The sequence below is a fragment of the Vombatus ursinus genome, unplaced genomic scaffold, assembly GCF_900497805.2.
Source record: "Vombatus ursinus unplaced genomic scaffold, bare-nosed wombat genome assembly UNPS02004746.1, whole genome shotgun sequence".
In the NCBI taxonomy this organism is placed as follows: Eukaryota; Metazoa; Chordata; class Mammalia; order Diprotodontia; family Vombatidae; genus Vombatus; species Vombatus ursinus.
The window spans coordinates 852049-872833 of NW_020944524.1; the positions used below are offsets into that span (position 1 = coordinate 852049).

At 35.7% G+C, this 20785-nt stretch overlaps 1 protein-coding gene across 1 annotated transcript in view; it reads left to right on the forward strand.

Moving 5' to 3' along the window:
• The window catches only part of GPR137C (G protein-coupled receptor 137C), a 48156-nt gene that overhangs the window by 10512 nt on the left and 16859 nt on the right, over positions 1-20785 (forward strand). The window contains exons 2-3 of the mRNA XM_027841647.1: positions 12566-12609; positions 18183-18411. Coding sequence (XP_027697448.1) covers positions 12566-12609; positions 18183-18411 — 273 coding nt within the window. The remainder of the gene's footprint in view (positions 1-12565; positions 12610-18182; positions 18412-20785) is intronic.

Consider the following 20785-nt stretch of genomic DNA (forward strand, 5'->3'; position numbering starts at 1 on the left):
ATAATGAAGAACAAGTTGTTAAACAATTAACCCCGGAGAGTTCAGGGAGCCCTGAGGAAGGGTTATCTGATTACTGTACTTCAACCATGCTAGGAGCCAGAAAACTATCTCTTTCCGGCTATTGGTTATGCTAGTTGTCATAGTCTGGGCCTGACTCTGTGCTCAGTTCAGGTGGATACAAATGAGTCTAGTCAGCACGACCTGGGACACTGGCCTAGTTTGAAGGTCTCAGATTCCACATGAGTGGATCTCTTTATGTCTTTAGGTAATGAGAAAGCCAAGTTAGCAAAGTCTGACTCTGGGAAGCTGTGTCAAGAGCTAGGTGGCTTAACCCTTAGCTCCTTGGGCCCATCTAATATTGGGAGTAGTTTCCTGGCCTTTTAGAGGGAAAAAAAATAGACTACATTGATGGAGACAAGTTTAGTAGATATTGATCCTGTAACAAAATGAGAGTCTACTATCCATATGATAGGAGTCATTCAACCAACTGGGGCCACTACAATCTGGTGTCCTATAACCCTTTTGAATGCGGCATCAATGGAACTATCTCCTTCCACAGTGTGTTTAGTTGGTGTTCTAAGAAGCAAAAAGTTGTGACAAAGTATCTAAGCCGTTAGGTTTGCAATGATAAGTCTTCTGGTCCTGGGCTTCTAGATTTGTTCATAGAGATAAGTAACCTTTGGTACAGATACTTTATCCCATAAAACTTAGAAAAGAAATCTCTCAACATGTTTATCTTTCCTTTATGTCTCAAGCTACTAAGAGTACTAGATTACCTATGCTAATAAAACTTGGAGCCTAGTTATTCCTCTGAATATTACTCTAATGAATAGGATTCATCCCCTCTTCCATTTTAGGATGAAAGTTCAGAACCCAAATATGGGTACAGTTTCACTTTCATGGGCCTGATCTTCAGATATTTACTAAACCAGATACCTGCTAGAACCCCATACTGTCTATAATCCTAGATCTCCAGTGTTTTGCAGTGATTATCAGGGATAAAATAACCACTGAGCATCCATATCTTTCTTTAAGGTTTAACGTAAGTGCCATCTCCTCCATTAAACTTTCGCTGAACAGTTACTGTCCTTCAAATTATCTTCTATTGATTTATTTATGCAATTGTATTTCCTCAATAAAGTATAAACTCCTTGAGGGCAGTGATCATTTTATTTTTCTATTGAACATAGTGCATTGCCCACAAGTAATACTTAAATATTTGTTAAATAGAAATTATATTGAATAATAGCTTAAATTTATTATAACAATTTTGAATAAAGTAATGTTTTTGCAAGGGAAGATGAGAATTGCCTGTATCAAAAATCTATCAAATAGGAGATTATAAAGTCATACAGTCCAATGATAAATATATTTGACATTTTTCAAACACAACGGAGAAGCTATTTAGATACTGGATTTTTTTTAACACCTAAAGTATAAAAAATAATGAATAAAAATGAAAGAAATATGGAGGCATCTCACTATTTTCCATTATTTCAAAAATTCTATTGTCACTTAGTCAAGTTATGTTCCAGTAAGCAAAAGTAGAAAAATGGCTCAAAGCCAAAATGTTCAGAAAATCCAGAAAGAACTATCAACAGAACTGTAATGATAGTTTTAAAACAAACAAACAAAAACCTGATACAGACTTCTAGAGCTACATCTTGTACATACCGACAGATTACCAAAAAACTATTGGAAATATAGCTGTTTTCAGAGCATCAGTGGTAAAATACTTCCTGTTTCTCTGCTCTTTTGAACTGGTTACATGTGTAGGATATAAGTCACAGGGTGACTAGACGCAAGACAAGCAATATGATTTATCAGTTTATTTGAACTAACTAGAAATCTGCAGGCCTCCTTTGTGTATCATCACTAGAAAGAAAGTAGTATTATGGAACAAAAAATACAATGGGGGTTGGAGGTGTGAAATCACCGGTAAATTGATATGTGAGTAGTAACAATAGCAGAATCTCAAAGAGCTAAGGTCATAACTTTATTGTAAAGCTAGTAAACATTTGATAAAAGACTGAAAAACAGCAATTCTTGCTGTTTTTTTGTTTAGCTAAATGAACAAAACTGGGTTGTGGAATTTAGTTCTAGGAGGCATAAAGAACATGATTGGATCATAGAAGGAATTTGATAGCCTTTTTCTATCTTTGCAAATAGTTTATGTAATATTATAATTAATTGTTCTTTTAATTATTTTTATAGAATTCAGTTGTAAATCCCCCTGGGTCCCAGAGCTTTTTTCCTATAGGAATTGATTTATGACTTGCTCAATTTTTTTTTATTGGATTGTTTAAATTCTCTATTTCTTATTTTGATAATCTGGATGTTGTGTATTTTTGTATTTAGCATATTCTTTTGATTTTCACTTTGCCTTAGTATTCTAATATGTCTAAGGAGTTTGTTTTCTTTAATGATTTCTTGAAATATTATATCCAAGCTATTATTTCAGTGATGACTTTAAAGTAGTCCATTGATTTGTTTTCCAGGTCAGTTGTTTCTTTTATGAGATTACTAACATTTTCATTCTTTTTTTTCTCCAATCTTTTGATTTTATTTCTCATGGAGTACTTAAGTACCCATTTGGTCCATTCCACTTATCAGGGATTCTGTTACTTGGAAAAGGTTTTGTACCTCTCATACTAGACTGTTAATCTTTTTTTCCAAGTTATCTCCTCCATGGTTCTCCTTTATTTTCCAATTCCTTTCTTTAGCACAGTCATTTCATTTATTATATCATGTTTGAAAATTCTTTCATTTCTCTTAGATATTCTAATTGGTCTTGTGGCCAAGGTATGTTTTAGTCCTACATAGTTTTTTGGGGTTTGTGTCTTGGGAATACCTTAATAGTACTTTATCTTTTTTTGTTTACTTATTCTTCTAACCTTACTTCATAGACTGGTTTTTTGTATTAAGGCTAGGCTCTGTGAACTTCTGGTAAGATTGTAGCGGCCACTCTTATCTGGTTTCCTATTGCTGGGGTCAAAGCAAAAATGATGTGACCCTGTTCTGCTACCCGGATCTGGTTCTGAGATGTCCTGTCCTGGTTTGGAGTAACAATTCTATAGCCCTCTTCTACTACCAGGGTTTGGCTCCAACAGATCCTTTAATTCTCAGTGACTTTATTCTACTCCCAAGGTCTTGCTCCGTAACCCTGGCCTACTTTTGTTCAACAGTTCCTATCCTGTTCACTTGCACGTGGTTCAAATTTATGATCTTGTATTGAATTTGTACTTGTGGTTTCCCCTTAAATTTCTGATGATTATTTAGTCTGTCACTCATCTGAAATCTTTTTTAGAGTAGTCAGGAGAGTTAGACTGTATTGCTTCCTCCTATTTTACCATTTTGGTTGGTCATTTTTTCAGATATTCTTATCCAACCCTAACCTCTCTCCTGACACACATTCTTGAATTTTCAACTGCCTATTGGACATCCCAAATGGGATGTGTTATAGTCATTGTAAACTCACTGTGTCCAGAACTCAACTCATTATCTTTCCCCCTAAGTTTCTCTACTTGCTAACTTTCCCATTATTGTCAAGGGTGCCACCATCCTCCCAATCACTCATGCTCACAACTTTAGTGTTATCCTATACTCCTTACTCTCTTAACCCCCTAATTTGTTGCCAGGATCTGTCAATTCTTCCTTCACGACATCTTTCATATACACCCTCTTTTCCCCTCTGACACTCCCATCACCTAGGAACAGGACTTTAACACCTTATGCCTGGAATATTGCAGCAGCTTTTTGGTTGGTCTCCATGGCTCAAATCTCTACCCATTCCAATCCATTTTTTATTCACCTTTCAAACAGATCTAATACATGTCTGGTCATGTCTTAATGAACTCTAGTGACTCTCTATTACCTCTAGAATCAAATATAAACTCCTCTGGTATTCAACATTTTTATAAATTGGCCCTTTCATGCCATTCCAGTCTTCCTACAAAAGAGTCACAATAGTGACTCTGCCTACTTGCTATTCCTCACATATGACACTCCATCTTCCAACTCTGAATTTTCACTGGCTGTCCCCCATGCCTGGAACTCTCTCCCTCTTTCATTCCCACATCCTGGTTGGTATGGCTTTCTTTCAGTCCCAGTTAAATCCTACCTTCTAGAAGTCACTCCCAAACCCCCTTAATGTTAGTGTCTTTTTCTGTTGATTATCTCTAACTTACCTCATATGAAAAGTATTATTTATATGTACTTATTTGCATAGATTCCCCCATTAGACTGAGCTCCTTGAGAGGAGGGATTGTTGTTTCCTTTCTTTGTATCCCCAACACTTAGCACACTACCTGGCACACACTGTTTAATAAATGCTTGTTGACTGATGGACCAACTGGATTTGCATACTAGTTTTGTTTTAATTTTGACCTTTGCTCTTAGCTAGACAACATTGTGATGGTAGCAGCAGCAGCAGCAACAGTAGTAGTAGTAGTAGTAGAAGAGATAGTAAAGTTTGAGAACTGCTTTACATGTCATTATCTAATTTGAGTCACACAACAACACTATGAGTTATTCCCATTTTACAGTTGAAGAAACTGCAACTGAGAGAGGTTAGGAGATTTGCCTGGGATCATACAACTAGTAAGCATTTGAAGCAGTATAAAAATCGAGGTCTTAAAAAAAAAAGAATTGAGGTCTTCCTAACTTTAAGTTCAAAACTACCTAGACAGCTAATTCAAGAATAACTCGCACATAAGTAAAAAGTAGTTTCCTATGTCAAATTATAATCAATTTTGTGTGAAGCTATTGATTGCTGGAGGTGCCCAGCACCTCACAATTCTTTTGTCAAAGAATTCATGATGTACAGTCATGAGCCTTCTGTATAGCTTACAAAGGTCTTTGACTCCTTGCTTCTTAACCCTACTTTCCAACATTTATCATTGTCCTCGTCTGTTCCCAACTTTACTTTGAAGTAACTGTGTATCAAAACATGAGCTGATTTATTTTTCAGAGTTTTTTGAAGTTTTTCATATAATTATGCCACCTCTTCATCCTGTGCAGCAGATGATGTCACATAAATTAAAATATTTAATGTGGCTTTATTTCAATTTAATATGTTATTTTCCCCCAATTATATAATAAAACAATTTTAATATTTGTTTTTTTAATAAAATTTTTATAAAATTTTCCAAATTCTATCCCTTCTTCCCTATCACCTATCCCTCTCCCTGCCCTGAGATAGTAAGCAGTCAGATATAGGTTATACATTTGCAATCATGTAAAACATTTCCATATTAGTCATTTTGTGCAAGAAGACTTGAATAAAAGAAAAAGAATGAAAGTGATAAATATCATGCTTCATTCAGTTTGTGTTCAAACAATATCAGGTCTGTCTCTGAAGGCAAATAGTATGCTTCATCATTAGTCCTTTGGGATTATCTTGGATCACTGTATTGCTGGGAATGGCTAAGTCATTTATAGTTCTTCATCAAACAATATTGCTGTTACTGTGTACAACATTCTCCTGGTCTCATTCACTTCACTTTGCATCAGTTAATGTAAATCTTTCCAGGTGTTTCTGAAATCGTTCTGCTTGTCATTTCTTATAGCACAATAATATTCCATCACAATCATATACCACAGCTAGTTTAGCCATTGCTAAAGTTATTCATTATTTCAAGTAGTTTAATTCCTTTGATTTCTTTTTCTTCACTTATTGCTATAGCTAACATTTCTAATACTATATTAAATAATAATGGTGATAATGATAAACCCCTGTTTGTACTGGGAAGGCTTCTGCTTATCACATTACAGATAATCCTTGCTAATGGTTTTAGATAAATATTACTTATCATTTTAAGGTAAGCTCCATTTATTCCTATGCCCTCTAGTGTTTTTAATAGAAATGGGTGCTGTATTTTGTCAAAGGCTTTTTCTGCATCTGTTGAGATGATCATATGATTTCTGTTGGTTTTGTTATTGATATGGTTGCTTATGCTGATAGTTTAAATCCCACATGGTCATAGTATATGATCTTTGTGATACTTGCTAGCATTTTATTTAAAATTTTTACATCAATAATTCCCTAATGAATAGGAAAATTGGTTTATAATTTCCTTTCTCTGTTTGGGCTCTTCCTGATTTGGGTACCAGCACCATATTTGTGTCAAAAATGAATTTGTTAGGACTTCTTTGCTTATTTTTCCAAATAGTTTATATAGTATTGAGATTAATTGATTTTTAAATGTTTGGTAGATTTCACTTGTGAATCCATCTGGTCCTGGGGATTTTTTCTTAGGAAGCTCATTGGTGGCTTATTCAATTTTTTCCCCCTGTGATTGGGTTATTTAAGTAGTTTATTTCTTCTTGTGTTAATCTAGGTAATTTATATTTTTGTAGATATTCATCCATTTCATTTATGTTGTCAAACTTGTTGGCATATAATTGGACAAAATTGTTCCTCACGATTGCTTTAATTTCCTCCTCATTGGTGGTGAATTCACCCCTTTCATTTTTGATACTAGTAATTTAATGTTCTTCTTTCCTTTTTTAAATCAAATTAACTAATGGTTTATTTATTTTATTTTTTTTTCCTGTAAAACCAGCTTCTAATTGTATTTGTTAGTTCAATGTTTTTCTTACTTTCAATTTTATTAATCTCTCCTTTGATTTTTAGTATCTCAATTTGGTATTTAATTGGTGATTTTTAATTTGTTCATTTTCTCGTTTTTTTTTTACTTGCATGCCCAATCCATTGATCTGCTGTTTCTCTATTTTATTGAAATTGCAATTTAATTGAAATAAAGCAATGAGAGATATAAATTTTCCCCTAAGTACCACTTTGGCTGCATTCCATAAATTTTGGTATGTTGTCTCATTGTTGTCACTTCCTTTAATGAAATTATCAGTTTCTGTGATTTGTTCTCAGACCAATTTATTTTTTAGGATTAGATTAATTTTGAATTAATTTTAAATATATCTTTCTATTGCCTATTATTGAATGTAATTTTTATTGTATTATTATCTGAAAAGTATGCATTTACTATTTCTGCTTTTCTGCATTTGGTTGTAAGGTTTTTATGTCCTAATATGTGATCAGTTTTTGTGTAGGTGCCATATACTACTGAGAAAAAGGTATACTCCTTTCTATTTCCATTCAACTTTCTCCAGAGATCTGTCATATCTAGCTTTTACAGGATTTTATTCACCTCCATAACTTCTTTCTTGCTTTGTTGTTTTGTTTGAGTTATGTATTTCTGAGAGGGGAAAGTTGAAGACTTCCACTAATACAGTTTTATTGTCTATTTCGTCCTGTAATTCATTTAACTTCTCCTTTAAAAATATGAATACTATACCATTTGGTGCATATGTTTAGTATTGATATTGTTTCATTGTCGATGGTACCTTTCAGCAAGATATAGTTTCCTTCATTATCTCTTTTAATTAGATATATTTTTGCTTTTTCTTTGTCTGGTCATGATTGTTACCCCTACTCCAGCCTGTTACCTTTACTCTTTGTGTGTCTTCCTGCTTCAAATGTGTTTCTTGTAAACAACATATTATAGGATTCTCGTTTTTAATCCATTCTGCTATCTGTTTCTGTTTTGTGGGCAAGTTCATCCCATTCACATTTATAGTTATGATAACCTACTGTGCATTTCCCTCCATGGTATTTTCCCCTTGTTTTTCCCTCTCTTTTACCCCCATCCTGTCCCTCCTCCTAAGTGTTTTACTTCTGATTACTGCTGCTCCCAATCTGCCCTCCTTTTTATCATCCCCCCATTATCTCTGTCCCTTTTTTATTTCCTTATAAGGTAGTCAAAACTGACTCAAGGAGGGGGAAACATACACACTCAGTTGGATACAGAAATCTGTTTCCATAGCCTAGAAGCAAGGCCCTGCCCCTGGAGCAGGCCAGCAGAGAAACCCTATACCTTGGGGAGGCCAACAGGGTGGCCCCTAATTGTGTCTTTATTTCAAAAACTTATCTTAAGCAATGGAATATGAAAATAACCAAATGCCCCACAAAATATTTCTTGTTGTATCTGGATTCATGATAAAAAACCAACTCTGTGAACGCCTTTATTTGCCAGACATCTTCAGCCTTAAACCTCACTAGAGCCTGCTGTATCTATTGGTATTATCCTATATATTTTGTCTCCTCAACTAAACCTAAAGGTTTAAGCTTTGCCCACCATCCACTAACCCACCCCTGCACCTTCCCTTCTATTAAAATCGTTCATTCATGCCTCTTTTATGTGAGATAATTTACTCCATTCTATCTCCCCTCTCCTTCCAATACAATCTTTTTTTCACCCTTTTATTTTATTTTTTTTTTGGTGGGTATCGTCTCATCAAAGTCAAGTTATATCCACATCTTCTGTTTACTTATACTCCTTTTAATTGCCCTTATAGTAATAAATTTCTTAAGAGTTACAAATATTATCTTGCCATATGGAATTATAATATAAATAGTTTAACCTTATTGAATCTCTCCTGTTTTTTCTTTCTTGTTTCTTTTTTACCTTTTTATGTTTTCCTTGAGCCTTGTGTTTGGAGGTCAAATTTTAAGTCCTCTATTTTGTTAAATATCCATTTTTTCCCCTGGAGGATTATATTCAGTTTTTCTGAGTAGGTGATTCTTGTTTGTAATCCTAACTCCTTAGCCTTCCAGGATATTATATCCTAAGCCCTCCTGTTCTTTAATGTAGAGGCTGTTGGATCCTTGTAAACCTATAGTTCCACAATATTTGAATTATTTCTTTTTGGCTGCTTGCAGTACTTTCTCCTTTATCTGTGAGCTCTGGAATTTGGCTATGATGTTCCTGGGAGTTTTCATTTTGAGATCTCTTTCAGGTGGTGATCAATGAATTCTTTCAATTCCTATTTTGCCCTCTGATTCTAATTCATCAGGGCAGTTTTTCTTGATAATTTCTTGAAAGATGATGTTCAAGCTTTTTTTTTTCTTTTTTTAACCATGGCTTTAGGTTGTCCAATAATTCTTGAATTATCTCTCCTAGATCTATCTTCTAGGTCAGTTGTTTTTCCATTGAAAAATTTCACATTTTCTTCTTTTTTTTTGTTTTACTTTGATTTTGTTTTATCATATCTTGATGTCTCATGGAGTCATTAGCTTCCACTTACTCAATTCTCATTTTTAAAGAATTATTTTCTTCAGTGAGCTTTTGTACTTCCTTTTCCATTTGGCAAATTCTATTTTTTTGGCAGTTATTTTCTTAAGTGAATTTTTGTATATCCTTTTCCATACTATTGACTCTTTTTTCATGATTCTCTTAAATTGCTTTCATTTCTTTTCCCAATTTTACTTCTACTTCTCTAATTTGCTTTTTTTTTGGGGGGGGGTTAGACAGTGGGGTTAAGTGACTTGCCCAGGGTCAAACAGCTAGTAAGTGTTATGTGTCTGTGGCTGGATTTGAACTCAGGTCCTCCTGAATCCAGGGCCGGTGCTCTATCCACTGTGCCACCTAGCTGCCCTGTCTAATTTGCTTTTTAAAATCCTTTTAAAGCTCTTCCAAGAGTTCATTTTGGGCCTGAGACCAAATTACATTTTTCTTTCAGGCTTAGCCATTTTGATACTGTTTTCCTCTTCTTAAGTTTGTGCCTTGATCCCTGTCAACATAGTAACTTTCTATAGTCAAGTTCTTTTTTTGTGTTTTGTTTTTTGGAGGGTTTTTTGCTTATTTTTTCTCCCTATTTTATGACTTGGTGTTTTTATGTGAGAGTTGGGCTCTGGTCCTACACTGTTCCAAGCTTTTTGTGCTGGAGCTCAGGGTCTTGCTGCTGGCTTTCCCTGGGGCTTCAGGAACTAGCTACTTGCTTATAGTGGAGGGTAGGTTCCTATCTGGCTTGTACTAGGGTGTGGGGCCACCCTGTTGGCCTCCCCAAGGTGTATGGTTTCTCTGCTGGTCTACTCCAGGGGCAGGGTCTTGCTGCTGGGTTGCTATGGAAACAGAGTCTTTCTTCTGGTTGTCCCTGGGGGAGGGATCTTGTTGCTGGTCTGCCCCAGGGATGAGGGCCTGCTACTGGGTTGCTTTGGAAACACGGCCTCTCTGATTGAGGGTCCTAGGGGTTGGACCTCACTACTAGTCAGCAATGGGATTGAGGCCTCTCTGGGGACCAGTGCTAGGGGTGAGGTCACTAGGGTGGGTCCTTGCTTTGCTGCACAAACTGCTGGCTTGCCTGGAGGCTGCTGGTTTGCAGGACGGCAGGGCCTCTCTGGTGGATTGCCCCAGGCTTGGAGCTTTTCTATAGGCCCCTTGCTGTGAAGCTGGCTGCTGCTTTTCTCTGACTTTGTTCCCCTTCCACTCTAGTGAAACAAACCTTTTTAGCTGTACTGCTCCTAGATTAGTTCTGAAGCAGTTTTCAAATTGTTTGGAGGGGAATTTGGGAGAGCTCTAGGGAATTCTTTCCTCGCTCCACCATCTTGGCACCAGAATTGTGGCTTTATTTCAAAAACTTATCTTAAGCAATGGAATATGAAAAAACCAAATGCCCCACAAAATACTTCTTATTGCATCTGGATTCATGATTAAAAAAACAACTCTGTGAATGCCTTTATTTGCCAGACATCTCCAGCCATAAACCTCACTAAAGCCTGCTGTCTCCATTGGTATTATCGTATGTATTTTGTCTCCTCAACTAAACTTGTTGAAAAGCAGTCTGCTCTTCTGAGTCAGGTGAGCAATAGGATGGAAGACTAAATAGTTTGTCTGATCCTCATGACTTCTCAAGCCTCTTCAAAATAAGAACTATATTCAATACTGAGAAGCCCTTCAAATTCACAAAGTTATCTTCACTTGTTGCCATGAGCAAAAGAATCACCTGGGCCACCCCAAGAGCACTGAGGCAAAGAGGAAGTGGCTGAGGCTGACATGCTTTTCTGAATGCCTTCAAAAGTCAATCAGAGAGCCTCCTCTTCACCATGTGGTCAGCTGACTAGAATCAGTTAAAGAATGTGCTTCTTTGTCTCCGAGACAAAGATCACAACTACACGATCACAACTTTCCCAGAAGCAGGCTCCCTATCCTCCTCCATGTCAAGAGATGCCAGGGTGCTCTGTAGTTTAGCCAAGCTCGTCCTTCTCCCTACCCCACACCACCACTACCTATTTATTTTCAGATTTTTTTGCTGTGTTAATCAGTTTTGCTGATTTCTTTTCTCTTCTTCCACTTTTTTTTTTTTAATTTTATGAGATGGCTCTCTGAGAGGAGTGGAGCAGTGGGAGAAATATAAAAAGAAATCTAGAGAATGTGGAAACAAAAAATATCAGTGAAATTTATTTTAAAAATAAATTCTTGTTGGACACATGAACAAATCTTTCAGTTTAGCTACAGCTTTCTTCTGATATCTCCTATAGCGAGAATGTAAAGTTGATACATTTGATTCCTCTAGTAATTTATCCACTTCTTGGTTATTGGACATGGAGCTCACTTTTAGAGTTCAACAGCTATATTAATGTTTTTAAATGGTCTAAAACCTGGTTCTCAGTATCCTTTGTTCCGTTTTTGGCCATTTTACCATCACCACATTAGAAGTGAAAGGTGGATATACTGGACTGAGAGCTATTTTGGATTTTCTTTGCTTTATGAGTTGCCATGCTAGAAGATTATACTTCAAAGTGGTTTGCCTACTGGTAATTAGTTCCCCTGTCCCCCTGTAATTAATCTGGCCCTTAGAAATCAGACATAATTTGTTAAGGCACCCTACTCAAAACAGCAATGTAAGGCAGTAAATGATCAGCTTTTTGTATATATGCCTTTTTTCTTCTTTTAAATTATAACACCCAGGGTGGGTGTGCATGTGTGGATTAAGCTACCTTTAGTGGACACTCCTTTCCTTCCGAAATCCCTGCAGAAATAGATTTCTGTTTTCCATAATCTTGTCTCTCTTCTTGGTTCTAGTCACCATTTTTACTATCACCTATCTCCATCTCTCTTTCCTCTCATAAAAGACTCTTGAAGAATGAGTCATGTTCTAATTTATATGCATAATTAGGGTGTAGGTCAAATCATCTAATGTGAGATTTAGGATAGTTGGCATGTAATATAGTTTTTAATAGATTAGGAAATAAAAGTTTTGTATAATATCATGAAGCCTTATCACACAGAAATAAATTGTTAATCCTTTTAACTTAATTTTCCTTTAAGGTAGGGGTGGAAAGACAATATAGTGTAATGGATAGAGAGCTAGACTTAGAGGAAGAAAGACCTAAATTCAAATCTTGTCTCAGATACTTACTAGTTCTATTACCCTAGGTAAGCCATTTAACTTCTCTTAGCCTCAGCAACTGTCTCTGTAAAATAAGGATAATAATAACCCCTACCTGGCAGAGTTATTGTGAGGACCAAATAAGATAATAAATGTAAAGCTCTTTGCAAACTTTAAAACTCTATATAAATACTAGCTATTATTTTTTAAAACAAATTCTTACTTTTTTAATGGGAAGAAAAATCAAATTAATTTCAGTTTAACTTTATTTTTTAGTAGCTAACTGCTACTAGTATTTTGTAAATATGGTGTACATGGCCAAGTAAATATCAGTGCTCAATTATATTTGCTAATACATTTTTCAAATTTTTCTTTATAGGTTATTTGTAAAGTCAGGTGTGCAGCTGAACTTCACAAAAACAAGTAAGTATCCTAAGCAGAAATATTTAATGACAAAAAGAACATTTCTCACTTGGTAAATCAGCAGTGAGAGTACAGTTTAGAAGATTTGAGCTAAGTTTAAAAAATATATGTGAAAGTTACCGAAAGTATTGACTTTGTGGGTAAAATTCCCTTTTTATTTTCAAATTTCATTCAAGTGTTAATTCAATGCAACTGTTTAATTTGGGAGTTAATCTATTTAGTCAGTTCTCTCCCTCTGTCTTAATGTTATTGCTGATTTCTACCTCTCTTCTCATTCCCAATCTTTGAAGTAATTTCTAATAACTTTGATAAACTAGAGATATGTTATTCCAGTTTGAGATGAAATTTCTTTATAGTCCCATGAAACAGCATTTGTTTCTATACTTGTTAGTTTATAGCCGTGTGTTGGTTATGAACTTTTTGTCATAGTGGAAAGTACTTACTAGATTGGGAAATCTGGGTTCTAATCTCTGATATGTCACTAACATGTGATCTTAGAAAAATCACTTTCTTTTTGTAACACATCAGTTAAATGAAGTGGTCTTACTAGATGGTATTTAAGGTCAGCTCTTGCTGGCTCTAACTTTCTATGATCATGCCAATTAAAAGCCTTGAAATTCATAAATTAAATAAATCATTCAAACTAAATCTTTGTATTTCATAGCATAGTGGATAGAGTGTTAAACTTGGAGTCAAGAAGACCTGTAGTTGAATCCTGCATCTGACACTTACTAGCTGTGATTATGGGCAAGTTACTTAGCATCTCTGTAAGGTCTTATCATCTATAAGATAGAGATGATACTTATAGTACTTACTCATAAGTTTGTAGTAATATATAGAACTACACACACACACACACACACACACATTCACACACACATACATATATGTATATATATGTATACATAAAGCATCTTTAAAATTATATTTAAATGTTAGTTATATCATGAATCACTATATAACTTAGGAAGTTTGTTTTTAGGTCATTAATCTTGAGCAAATCATTCCCAAATTATTGGGAACTGTATCAAAACTATTGAACCAGTGGTATAAATAATCAAAATTGGCAAATAAATCAAAGACTTCTTTATTTGAATATGTCTAAGCTAGTGCACTGAGTGTGTGAACCGATACCCTTCCCCACCAAGTGGACTTACTCAATTTGTCCCTGTACTATTTATATAGTCCTTTCTATATGCCAGGCACTGTATTAAGCACTTTACAATTATTATCACAGTTGATCCTCACAACAACCCTGGAAGGTACTATCAAACTTGAAAGTATCACTTGTAATGGGTAATGTAAAGGTAGATGGATAATCACAATCTAGCTATATAACTCAACCATTGCTGTAAATAGTTTTCCCTTACCAAAAAAGAGGAATTATAATAAATCACCATAAGAAATTTATTTCTATCTAATCTCTACAAACTTAAAAAAACCTGTCCATTCCATTCATGAATTTCATAGTATTATGCTTAATGGTCATAAAAATGCAGAAACTAGAATTTAAAATAGTAATAAAAAGAAAAATACCATTACTTTTTCCCCAAAAATGTTCATTTTACAGAGATTTTTATGTCTAGTAGAGTCTTCTAAACATAATCTTAATTTGACATTAAATCATAGAATAATGAAATCTCAAACTTGGAAGAAGCACTAAAGATCTAATCCAAACCACAGTTGATTAAGAATTAATTCTACAAAGATGAAGTCAAAATGGGGGAGTAAGAGGAAGGAACTGAGCCTAGCTTGCCACAATCCATACTCAACAATGATCTACAAAATGCTCCAGAATTAATTTTGATTGGGAAAGCCTAGAAAAAGTTACATTGAGTCATTTTTCCAGCCCAGGGTGGCTTAAGGAGACAGATAGAAAAGTCAGTAGATACAGGGGATAGATTCTGTCAAGGAGCATGAAAAGAACATTCTAGCAGAATGTTCTAGGGCCAGGGCCAAGAAAAGGCACAAGAAAGGGAGCACCAAGGCAGAAAAAGACTCCAAAAGATCCCTGAACTAGCACTGGGTGCAGGAACAGTTGGTATCTGGCAGCTCAATTGCCTATTACCCACTTCTGGGTTACAGAATCAGGGCAGAGGGGGGTAGTCTTGAGCATGGGCCCTAGCTGTGTAATGAGCAAGGAATGTTCCTTAAGCTAGTCTTAGCTGTGTGGCTATGACCCCAGTAGGAGAACAGTGGCTCAGTTGAATCCTTTAGCCCAGCATCTAAACCTACAGTGGAATAACCAGGTGCCAGATGCTGAATTAATATCAGTACTAAACTTATATGCGCCAAATGGCATAGCATCTAAGTCCTTAAGGGAAAAGTTAAATGAGTTACAGGAGGAAAACAGTAAAACTGTAATAATATTAGACCTCAGTTTATCCCTCTTAGACCTAAATAACCCTAATTATAAAATAAACAAGAAAGAAGATAAAGAGATGAATAGTATTTTAGAAATTAGATATGATAGACATCTGGAGGATATTGAATGGGACTAGAAAGGAATATGCTTATTCCTTAGCTGTGAATAGCACCTTTACAAAAATTGACTATGTATTAGAGTATAAAAATTTCTCATACAAATACAGAAAAGCAGAAATATTGATTATATATTTTACTGATCATAATACAATAAAAATGATATTCAGTAAAGGGTCTTTGAAGCAAAGACTAAAATTAATTAGAAATTAAATAATCTAATCCTAAAGAATGGGCAGATCAAAAAATAAATTGCAGAGATAACCAATAATTTCATTAATGATAATGACAATGATGAGATAACATACCAAAATTTGTGATATGCAGCCAAAACAGTACTTAGGGGGAAATTTATATATCTAAAAACTTGTATAGGTAAAAAAGAGAATGAGCAGATCAACATATTGGCTGTGCAACTAAAAAAAAAAAACACTAGAAAACAAACAAATGCCCCAATTAAATACCAAAATAGAAATCCTGAAAATCAAAGGAGATATTAACAGATTTGAAAAAGGGGGTACCTATCATGGGGTATCTTGTTCCAAGGAGTTGAAACCAGGCAAGGCAGCAGGTGCAAAGTAGAGTGAGTTGAGAGAGTCCAATTTCTGCCCTCCAGTCAGAGGGGACAATAGGTGGTATCAATCAGGGATTGAGTTAGAAACATGGTGGTGAGTGAAAAATGATTTGCTTCTTGGAAGGTCACAATGAGTCTCCTGATGTAAGGAGGAATGATGAGCAGAAACAGCACCAGAAATGTCAGGGTCATAATGCAGATGATACTTCTCTCAGTTATCTATCCTCATCACAGGTCATAGTCATTTATAGAAAGATAGCTTCAAGAGGCCATTATGTTCTTGGATGCAGCTTATTCCAGTACTAGGGTTAATGAGATTTACCCTGTAGCATTACCTACTCAGTATTACTTGTCCCATCATCCAGGACTTTTCTCTCCCTAGAAGTCCTACCGGAAAGGTGACACTAAATCTTTGACCCTTTAGAGGACTTTGTGGAGAGGCTGCTCTCTTCTTTCACTAGGGCTAGCAAGAACTGTCTTTCACCATTTTCCAAGGATTCATGATTGCCATAAAGCCAGCTACATTTTTTTTTTCAGGAAAATATAAACTCACCATAGTCAATACAAAGACAGATTCACATTCCCTGTGCCTTTAAAAAGCAAAGTATCTCTTTAAAATTTTATAAGTCCTTCTGAAAAAAAGCATTACCCTAACCATCCTGGAGGCAAAGGAAACCTGCCAATTGAGGGTCATCTGAACCGATTCCCTGGAGTAAATGGAGTCCTTTGAGGAGAGTGAGGGATAGGGATTTTGAGGCTTAGGCAGCTATGCCTTGAAAATAGAATAAGGAAGGGCTAAGGGAGATAATTAGATAATTCTAAAAGAAGTCCTTTCTTATCCCTAATACCTTATAGGTAAGTTCTTTGGGTCTGGATCCAAACAAATACTGGAAAGTTGGGACTGGAAAGTTATACCTCGCCCCCTTTTAGGGAGGTACCAATTTATTGTTTTTGTAGACATGACTTCTGGGAAGTGGGACATTCACCTGAACTAGTTAGGATATCTACTGGGCAGAAGTAGCTACCTCACCTTTAGGGGTAATAAGTTCCTGCACTTACAAAAAAACAATGCATCATGACCCCCTAATTCTAGATTGATGATGACCCCACTCCCTAACCTCTGACGTTTATCATATGTGTATCAAACTGGTTGTTCAGTTCAGCAGGAGCCATGTGATGTGTCCAGGTACTGATATACTTCACTGGTAATTATGTGTGGGAGGAGGGATTGGCAAAATTCCTTCATTAGTCCTGACCCCAAAGGTGAAGTCCTTTAATTGTCTAATCCTATTCTCTCCATGTCCCAGACAACTTGGCCACCATCCAGGCATTAGTGTAGGTAAAGGTATTATCTGTCCCATTCCTCAAGGCTCTCTCACATATCAGCCATATGGCTCAAAACAATATACTGGAAGGGTTTTGCCAGGCTTTTTATCCTTCACAGTAATACCTGGCATCAACTGATGGTTTCTGAGATCTAGTTATGCATGCTTCAGAGTGGGTAAAGCTGCAGGTGAATTAGACCAAATATTAATCCTCAAAAGCCATTTCCTTGTAGGCAGGGTCCCATTTTGCTGATGGACAAAGGAGGACTATGTCTGGAGATCTAAGCATCTATCAGTTTCAAGTTGCTGATTAATATTATCAGCAATGCTACCCAGTGCTTGTGCCCATGACATTCCCCATTCTGTTAGGTTTGTACTTTTTGTCGATACCTGCTTTGTTGTCAAGTATCAGTAGCTTTTTCTGGGTTATATCCAGAATAATCTGAATCCTTTAATGGACTGCCCCAAACTTGGCTGAGGAAACTCTATTCTATTTCTCCCACTCCCTTACTTTCTGCTTTGTCTGATCCAGTCAGCATTATGTCAGTACTGTAGTGGTAGATATAAATGCCTCAGGAAGTGGAACCTCTTTCAGATTTCTGCCTACCAGATCTATAGACCTACAGAGTAAATTTAGTAGTTCTATCTTCTCTCTGTTATCATAATCATTATCATCTGTTAGAAAGGTAAATAAGATCCTAGACATATAGTCAGACTAAATCAAATCCTTCCCCATAGCCTTATGGAATAAAATAGAAGTCAATTAATCTCTCAGAGCCTCATTTTCCTCTGTAAAATGGGATAATTCATGTAAATTTTATGTCACAAGTCATGAAGAAAGTCCTTTTGTAAACCTTAAAGTACTGTATAAAAAGAGGATAATTATCATTTATCATCATATCATCTACCTCAAATAGCTATCCTGTTCTTTCTTTAATCCTCTTTTTCTTCAACATAGTTTTTTAAAAAATGAACAAAAATTTTTTGTTATTTGTAGCATACCTCACTAAGCTCAACTCCTTTTAAGCTTTAGTAGTCCTAGTGTTGTCATTGCTGTCAGTTTTGTACTTATGTTCCATTAGTAAAGTTTGTTTTGATTAATTTATAAAGTTAATATATCTGAGGAAGCATGAACTGATTTCTTCCATTATTTTTGTAAGTGCACCTAACAGGTTTGCTTTTTTTTTTTTCAGAATTTTTCTACATCTGGGATTTATGTTAGCAAGCCTTCTCTTTTTGGTGACAAACTTAACTTGCTCAGTGTTACTTCATGGAGATATTTCAGAAAATCAATTGAAATGGACAATATTTGCTCAAGCACTAATTAGTGATAGCCTTGTCATTCTTTGTGTCATTTCATTAGTTAGATACATATGCAAAATTGCAAAAGTGTCATCAGTAAGTGTCTACCTCAAATCAAAGGTAAGTGTGCTGTCACTTAGAATGAATTTTGGATTCTCTCTTACAAGATACTATATATAGGCAACTAGATGGCATACTGCATAGACTGCTGGACCAGGATAAGTAAGACCTGAATTCAAATCCAGTCTTAGATAATTACTAGCAGTGTGATACTGGGCAAGTCACTTAGAGAGCTCTGCCTTCCTCGCTTCCTTTTTCTTTAAAATGGAGATAACAATAGCACCTACCTCCTAGGGTTATTATGACAATAAAAAAGAAAATATTTGTAAAGTGCTTTATAAATCCTAGCTATTGGTATTATTATTACAATATTATTTAGATATTTATATCTGAGATCTCCGCTGTGTGAGAGTACTAACTTCACTGGTGCAGATCAAAATCCCTTAATACCATCTTATAATACACATTTGTTGTCTATGTCTCCTTTTCTATTCATTAATATCTTTTATCTGTTTACTCTACTTGGCACATGCAAGTCCCAAATCTGTGACCCTATCTTAGCTTGTCCCTGTCTGCCTATCCTGAGAGACACTTGCCCCTATGTTGACATGAAGCTGCCACAGAAGGTTCACCCAGAGTACGAGGAACCTTCCTTTGGGTATAGATAAAGACTGAGCTGTCCCTTGGTTATCTTCACACCTGCTACATGATTAGATCGTTACTTTCTCCAATCATTTTCCAGTTCAAATCTGACCTCAGACACCTACTAGCTATATGACCCAGGGCAAGTAACATAGCCACTATTTGCCTCAGTTTCTCCAACTATAAAATGGGAATTATAATAGCACCTACCGTCCAACCCCCATGATTGTTATGAGGATCAAATGAGTAATATTTGGAAAAATGCTTAGCATAGTGCCTGGCACAAAGTAGATGCTTATAAATGCTTATTTCCTTTTGTTACCCTTCAAATGTTTCTGACATCCTTTTATATGATTTTCCTGCAATTCCTCATTTGTAATTTATTGCAGCCTGCTCAACCCACCATATGACCTCTCCAATGCCCTTTAGATGGTCATCGAGTCAGTTCTTCAGACTAGTATTCCATAACTTTTGAGCATACAGCACCATCTGAAGGATAATGATGTTAAATGATGAACTTTGGTGTCAGAAATAAGCTTAGGGTCCCTAAAGGAACTATGAAATTTCCCAAAAATAATCAGGTTCTCCTGCTCAATTTTGAGCACAATTTATTATACATTGTCAGTGTCTGTCCAGTGTCTATGTATTGACTAATGAGTTCTAAGAGTTGTCTATCCAGCTCCATGGACAATAGGCACTCTTCATGCCTTTAGAACTTGTTTTTTCCTTCAGTATTTATAGATTTCAGTTGGGAAACTATGCACTGTTTTAGGATTTTGTTTAGTCAGCAAGCTGTCATCCACAAGCAAGAACATCTGGAGGACTTCATTAGGGAATCACTTTTCCTTAAGTACTCTGCCCAATTCTACACAAATTAATTTGGCGAACCTATGTGTCTTCATGTATTATGTCTTATATACAAAGGAACAGCAAACAAAATTATTTTGTAGAAGAAAGTTCGATTTTTGTAATACATAGGGAGATACCTTGTTGGATAGTTTGTAAGGTGAACTTTTACACTTCTGAATCAAATATTTTTTGTTTTATAATTGAAGCAGAGTGGAATCTTGTATTCTCTATGCCTTTTTTGAAAGTATGTAACTGAAGACATAGTAGTATGTAAAATGTTATTTGCAAATGCCTAAAAATGTTGCTTATTTCCATTCATCAAAGATGCCCTGTGTGTGTCAATGATTCTCATAATACTTTGAAGAGATAAATTAGACAAGATCAATAATTAATTTTATATTCTCAGTTTTGCCTTTTGAAGGGAAAGATACCTGAGATTTTTTTAAGCATTTAGTATCCTCCTGTTTTTCAGATATATTGAGAATTAATTTCTCAGTACCCTCAATTTGTTTGCTTCCCAGTATGGATATCATCTGGATGTAACTGGTTTAGTCCAGCTGCACTTACAATCTTTTTCTACAAGCCATTTCAACTTCCTCATACAAATATCATGTTTCCCATGGACCTCAAATTGGCTATAAAAATCATTACAGAGGCCAGATGGTGAAGTAGGAGCAGAAACTCAACTGAATTCACCCAAATTTCCATCCAAGCAACTTTAAAATAATGCCTCAAGTCAAATTTTGTAGCAGCAGAACCAACAAAAGGTTGGGTAAAAAGATTTTCTGGCCCAAGAGAGGTCAGTACTGATCAAGGAAATCAGTAAGAAAGGTCTGTTTCTCCAGGGTAGTGGTTGGCTTAGAACACAATGCATCAGGCTCCATCAGCAAGCCTTGAAGGTGGCTGCATCAGTGGTAGCAACAGCTTTAGGAGTTCTTAGCCC